Source organism: Convolutriloba macropyga, chromosome 8 (genome assembly GCF_964194025.1).
Source record: "Convolutriloba macropyga chromosome 8, txConMacr16.3, whole genome shotgun sequence".
NCBI classification, from domain to species: domain Eukaryota; kingdom Metazoa; phylum Xenacoelomorpha; order Acoela; family Convolutidae; genus Convolutriloba; species Convolutriloba macropyga.
In genome coordinates this window covers 26,587,574-26,594,688 of record NC_134475.1, presented here as the reverse complement: position 1 = coordinate 26,594,688, position 7,115 = coordinate 26,587,574, and the positions used below count along the sequence as shown (strand labels likewise).

General features: G+C 37.0%; 2 protein-coding genes across 2 annotated transcripts; both read left to right on the top strand.

Moving 5' to 3' along the window:
- Positions 1–2,115: 2,115 nt before the first annotated feature.
- Positions 2,116–3,875, top strand: LOC142344641 (tropomodulin-1-like). Its single transcript, XM_075396455.1, has one exon. The coding sequence runs from the start codon at positions 2,153–2,155 to the stop codon at positions 3,752–3,754; it is 1,602 nt and encodes a 533-aa protein (XP_075252570.1). The 5' UTR covers positions 2,116–2,152; the 3' UTR covers positions 3,755–3,875.
- A 1,537-nt stretch (positions 3,876–5,412) lies between these two features.
- Positions 5,413–6,429, top strand: LOC142344043 (histone H2A.Z). The gene has a single exon (XM_075395512.1). It carries the CDS (start codon positions 5,570–5,572, stop codon positions 5,954–5,956), a length of 387 nt encoding a protein of 128 aa, XP_075251627.1. The 5' UTR covers positions 5,413–5,569; the 3' UTR covers positions 5,957–6,429.
- The last annotated feature ends 686 nt before the right edge of the window (positions 6,430–7,115 follow it).

Sequence of the window (7,115 nt, the reverse complement as noted above, 5' to 3'; positions counted from 1 at the left end):
CAGCTCAAAGTATAGTGAAAGTGGTAATATCTTTAGTTTCGGATCTTATCTTGTTTGCGCGCCCAGACGCACGTGCCATACTGTAACACAATTAGTTACTATGTAAGGGCGCATAACGTACTTGGAGGCACAAACGGAGAAGGTGCTTATTTTCATGAAGCGTTCTTCGTAGTTCTCGTTTGTACCTATAATTCACCTTTTCGCGCTTTTTTTGAATTTCTTCCATACCAAACAAGACATTCGTGCGTTATTACAGGGACAACATATCCTGCATATGTCTTTAACTTCGATTTTAGTGTTGTCGTTCAGTGGGTGCTCCTTTTCAGGAACCAAAAGGACTTTTCGGCTTTCGATTTTCATCGTATTGAATGTTCATGCAAATTGAGGTTTTCTCGAACAATATTTTCCAGATCGTTCTGTTGCGTTTGTTATTCGTTCATTAGTTAGGCAAAGTTGTGCGCCCTTTTTTTAGCTAATTATTTTTTTCTTTATGCAACCTCAAGTTATTTTCAACTCCCATTTGAGGAAAGAAGTCAAGTCTGCTTTTAATTGTGATGAATTTGATCAAAGGAATTAGTAATTGTCGGCGTGACCAAAAGTTACTGTGCTTTATTGTGATTTGGCAGGTCGTTGATATAAACAAGGGAATGTAGCAGACCTCAAGTCTTTGAGCTTTTTTCCTTAAATATACCTTGGTAGGGCTTGTTCTCCACTGCACCTGATATAAAACAAATTACTGTAAAATGAAAAACATTAAACATATCATTGGCTTTTGAACAATCATAAACACTGAACCATGGAAATCTGACAATGATTCGCAAAACAACGCTTTTTTAAATTTTTTTTCCGATAAAATACTTTTATTATGATGTTCTTTTGATTTCCGAAGCTCAAATCAGTAAACAAAACAGAACCAACGCTGTTTTTAAAGGGCATTCATAAACAAAGCTTTTAATTTGCTCATCTGCGGTAAAAAAAAAGTCATTGATTTCTGTTTTTGGTGTCTCGATTACACGCGTATGTAAGAAGGGGCTAAAGTGACACCGGAAGATATTACTTCTGTCCAATATTCCACCTAATTACTGCTTCGGTACTGTTCTATGCTGTCAGCGTCAATGACTGAAAGCAGGTCCTGCAAAGCTGAACAACTCTTCTTTTTCAATTCCTTAACAACACACAAACCACAGAACAACGGCCTTGCGAAAAAGATTTGGGGGAGGAGAGTCGGCACCCAGATGTTTGACCAGTTGATGCAGGCATTCCCATTAACCTCCGGCTCCAGTACACTCAACAAGATCTTTGTTGCCCTCCTGTTTCTTGAGTAAATTGTATGCAGAGTTATTTCGTGTAGGACGCATCTCTTATCGATGTTTAATTAACAGTTATTCTAAATTGACTTATTAAACAGCCGGGCTTTTTAATAAGTTTATCACAACCTTTAGGCTAGTTTTTCATGACAATTTGTTTATCACAGTTTTAAGCCTATATGTTGTCCCGATTGCTGTGTTTGCTACGCAGACCTGGTAATAACTAAAGGGTGATAGCATGATCTGTTAATGTTGATATTCATCAAAAGAAGATATTTTAACGTAGAAAATTTTGTATAAATTAAAAAGTTAGTGAAAATACTCAACAGAACATCCGAGGCAAAGTTCAGTTATCGAAAACTCGATTAAATAAAATCAACAAAAATTTTGAAGAACGAAACTGCTCTTCAACTACACTATTCGAGTAAGTTATGAAAGTTTTGGGGCTATCCTCAATAAAGCGACTGTTCAAAAGATTTACTGGAATTTCTTCCTGAACCATTATTCCGAAGAAAATAAATGTAACGATATGCAGATGTGGCCACCAACCCTATAAACAAAATAAAACAACTGAGGAACTGCAAAATAAGTGAACAACTTTTATGTTAACTCAAAATCCTGTATTATTATTATCTTGAAACAATAGGTATCTTTTCCGCTTGAAATTAGTTTACTCCTTGATGTCACGTGCTACTGGGCAGGGAAGGCTGCAATGAGGGAAAAGATAAAATTTCTTGCTCTGTGCTAATTCTTCAAACTTGTCTGTTTTGAGTGCCTCTAAAAGCGATGTAGCGAAGGTATTAGTAGCCAGTAAAAGTAAGTATGTAGCTACTTTTTAGGTAAAAATGACACAATTCGTAGAAGAGCCTAAAGCAGACCCCACTGATGGAATCTTGGAGGGACTGAGTGATAAAGACATAAATGATTTGGCAATTTTTCTAAGTGACTTAGACACAAACGCAGCAGTGCTGCAAAGTGGGGAGGGCGTTCCACCGAGTGAGCGAACGGCATATCACTCTGATAAGAGCCCAACAGATACATTTGATCGAAATAAGTTGCTGAATTTCTTAGATAAACAAGCCGAGCAATATCAACCGAAGGATCACTACGAACCGTATACTGGGGAAAAGAAGGGTAAGCCTTGGCGGCCTAAGAAGGAGGTGAGGAAGTATCAAGTACGCAGTGAAATATCAGATAAAATTACTAAAGCCGAGGACTGGGAAATGATGATCGATGCTGCCAGTGAAGAAGATATCGCTGACATGGCTGCCTTGTTGGGTCTGGGCCATCTTGTCAACCAGGATCAGTATCAAGCAGCCCAGCTGATTCTAGCAGAAGACAAGAAAGAGCGATTTGAGCAAGAAGACAGCAAAAAGTCGAGTGGCCTTGAAGAGGAAGTAGCTTTGAAAACCACTGGCAAAATGGACACACTGACGCCTTCTAAAATCAAAAGTGGTACAGTCAAGATGGACATCCCATTGATTATTGGTAACGAAATTAACAATGCCAATGTTGATGATGTCATTAAACGTGCTTCCGATAATGATCAAAGTCTGACTGAGATCAACTTGAACAATGTTAAGAACATCTCGAAGGAAAAGTTTGTTAATCTTTTCAATGCGCTTAAGAACAACCGAACAGCAAAACAAGTCTTGTTGGCTAACACGAGAATGGAAGACTGCGTTGCATTTGCGCTGGCTGATATAATTGAGAACAACGATGTGATCGAAGTTCTCAACTTGGAAAGTAATTTCCTGTCTGGCAGTGGGGGAGTCTTGCGAATCTGTGACGCAATTGAACGCAACACGACCCTCAAAGAGCTACGAATCGCAAACCAGTTTACCAAAGCTGGACAGGCTGTGGAAATGAGGCTTGCCGAGATCCTTCAAGTGAACAAAACACTAATAAAATTCGGATATAACTTTGATGCACCAGGTCCCCGAAATACAGCTACTGCCGCTATTCAGCGTAATGTTGAAATCAGCAGAAAAATTAGAAGAGGTGATCTTGACGATACAGCAAGACAGCCGGAAGAAAGTACGAAAAACGACAAGCATACTGGGCAGATGGAGCGTAAGAAGGAACAGATGGCTAAAATTCTTGAGAGAATGATCGAGGTTGAGCAAAAGGAAGCAGAACAAGCAGTAACCACCAAGCCAGACTCTTACAAAGACAGAATGAAAGATATGGTCCCCAGATGGGAACGATTGGGAATACCAGATCCTAGACGTCCAGTATCTATGGATCTGACGGAAGACTTGACAACGATGATGGAAGATGAAACGACAGCGGGTGCTAGCGCTACTGGTGCAGCTCTTGACGATGAAAGTGGTTCAAACGCTGGCAATGAAGATGAATCCCTGGAAAACGAGGAAGACGATGATGAGGATGATGATGACGATGACGACGACGATGATGATGATGACGACGACGGAGGCATTATGTAATTAGGAATGTGCTCGGTAATAAATTGTAAACATATTTCAAACTGCTTCCCCAAAAACCCCACTTTTTTAAAATAAAACTTATGGCCCTAGGGATTGTGAAGAACAAGTTACTTTCTGCAATATTTTGAATCAGTTTAGGAAGGTTCCTTTAACCTATCTATCGTGCATTGAATAATTTCCCCAAGAGTCTGATTAAGGCCTCGGATCCATGTCAGTTGATCTCTCGATTATCTTGCAATGGCCTGTTTTGTCCTTCGTATTTTACGGGGTTTTCTATGGAAGCAGTTGCTTAAATTTATACATTTAGAAATAATCTTTCATTCAAATCTATCAGCCTATACTGACATCATACGTACATAGACTTCCGTTGTTTTTATTTGTATTCAAACAAAATTTTGGTGAACTCAATATGCGAATGCTTCAACGTGTTCCCTTCATTGGCAATGATACGCAAGATTTTTGATACAGAAATATTAATTTATTTTAAAGCATTTTGTATTAGATTGAATGCTCTAATTTCACCTAACAAAATTTATATTAAAGTATTCTTGGGTGGATCCATATTAATTGCAGCGTTGTTAAACGAAATTGCATCTCAGTGAAATATTCGGAATCCGCTCAAAAAATTCCGTGTGTGGCATTGGAAATAAATTGGTTGAAAAATCCTGTTTGATAATCTAATTTGTTATGCCAATTTAACTTTTACAGAATACATTGTTTTTGGAGAACCAGGATTAAATTTCGCATTTGATTGCATCGAGGTGAAATTGCGTGAATGGTTATCGAAATTTTTTTTATGAAGACAGATATTTGAGGGCCGGTTTCAATGACATGCAGCATATGCTGTGTAACTCATTAACAAACACGTAAAATCCTGGAAATGAACTTCAAAACTAAGAGCATTTTAAATTGATCATATCAACATTCAATAAATCGTTTAAGTTTTGCATCTTTTCTGTGTACTCATTTTATTGAGAAATTACTAGTCTGCAATTTTAGGTGGTCTACTAAATTAGTTTTTGCACTTGAGACTTTTGCTTTAAAATTTCCAAAACAGTCTTGATATTAAACAACTTTGAACATGCCTCAATTTTCTAACATGCCTCACTTGAACCCCTTTACCATCTTTCAATGAATGCGAGAAGCCTTGTGGTGTTGACTAAGTAAACTAGAGAGAGACAATAGAAGTTAACTGTAGTTTGGGGTCAGAGCACTCTCAATTGCAATGTGTTTGCAGACTTGAAGCCAAGGTGGCATATCGTGGTTATAACTTATAGCTCATTCATTATTATTAATAAACTGAACCATGATGGTCGTTGGCGCTGTACACATGGCAATGTATTCATAAGCAAATTTTCATGCTCAAATCTCAACCAGATTAGCGAACGAAAACGGGTCGTGTAAAAAGTCACTTAGGGGATTCAAATTCGGCCTAAAAGTGTATAATTGGTTTTGAAAACGCAAGCTTACTTGAATATAGATAGACCAAGTGAAATTTACATTGCGTTGTTGAGATCTGGTCTTAATTAAAATTTTGCAATTTGACTAAATTTGAACAATTTTGTTGAATTTTGGTTATCAGTCAAGTGCTAATTAGAACTCGTTTAGCTATTCGTTAATAATTGAGCCAAATGTTTATAATTGTAGATAATTTTGATGACTAATAAAAGTTAATTACTTTGTTGATATTTATTTCAGAGCTGTACATGCGACACAGTAGTTACTTAATAAATATTTATCGTTGCTAGCGTAGCTATTTTACCTCAAATACCACAAATACTAAGCATAGATTAATATAAGAGTTAGCTCTCAGAGATGGCAGGCGGAAAATCAGGAAAAGATTCCGGCAAGGCGAAGAGATCCGCAGTGTCCAGATCACAAAGAGCAGGACTTCAGTTCCCAGTTGGTCGAATCCACCGATTCCTCAAATCTCGCACAACTTCACACGGCAGGGTGGGAGCTACTGCAGCTGTTTACAGTGCTGCAATTTTGGAGTACTTAACAGCCGAAGTGCTGGAGTTGGCTGGCAATGCAAGCAAAGATTTAAGAGTCAAGCGAATCACTCCGAGGCACTTGCAGCTGGCCATTCGCGGTGACGAAGAGCTCGATTCCTTGATCAAGGCGACCATTGCAGGTGGTGGTGTTATACCTCACATCCACAAATCGCTAATTGGTAAAAAGGGATCACAGGGGAAAATATAAAACGACAAGCTGAACAGATTGGTGGAACTGTTTCCTTAACATCCTAATTTCATTGTTTATTAAACCTTTGCTCACTTTAATTCTGAATCAACTGAGTAGCATTCTTTTATTTGAAATTGCTTTCAAAGGGTATCGAGTAATGAAGGTATCTATTGTCAAATGATAAGGCAATACAATTTAAAGACTGTTGAATTATGTCCTGGCAGTGAAAAAGGAAACAGATTCCGTTTTTAAAAACCTGAAAGAGTTTTAAAAGCAAAACTGGACTCAGTAATGTACCTCATTTTGAATCGGTGTTTCTTTTGTAATACTTAAGTTTGATGCTTTTGTGATGTTGATTTTTTGCTCGGCAGTTTTTAAATTGTTTGATGTTATAGTTTGACCTCGTTGTTCATTTGTATGAAGGTAGGTTGTTTGATTAAATGATTGATAGAGTGATGTATATCAAGTTAATATATCTATTTCTGTCACCACATTTTCATATAGCAGCTTAATCTACAAACAGGGGATTAAAAACACCGAATCTCATAAAATGTCAGTCGTAACAAACCGCTGTGTATGGACTTATTTTATACATGTTAAACAGTATCAGCGCAAAGTAATACATGAAATATCAAACAAAAAAGATTAAGCTAATTAACAAACAGACACAAATATTGCTTCAAAAATTTTAACGCTAGAGAAAATCACCCCACGATAGATTTAAATTTATAGGATTTTAAAACAGTCACTTATTTTTAGTATATTCACTCCTTACAAATGCAAGTGAATATGTATGAAATTTGCCTTACTATGTATGAAAAGATGCATACATGATACATGTAAACTGGCGGGCTGTTGGAAAAGGAAAGGTTGTGGTGAAAAATGGAGATATTTTTGTACAAAAAAATATGAATTGTATTGAAAACTATCATTGCAAAAAAGATATAGCTGTAAAGAAAAAGAATTTCAAACAAAATAAATAGATGTTGACATTCCAGTTATTTCTGCCCCTGTAAGAATTCCACGATTTCTTAAACCAATTGAGAAAATGGTAGAAATAGATGCCATGTTTAGAAGGCAACCTCGAGCAAATGAAAAACGTGTTAACTGAGCATAATGCAATTTAAATCTAATATACATTGACTGTAATGTTTGCAACACAATTTTAGCAGTCAGT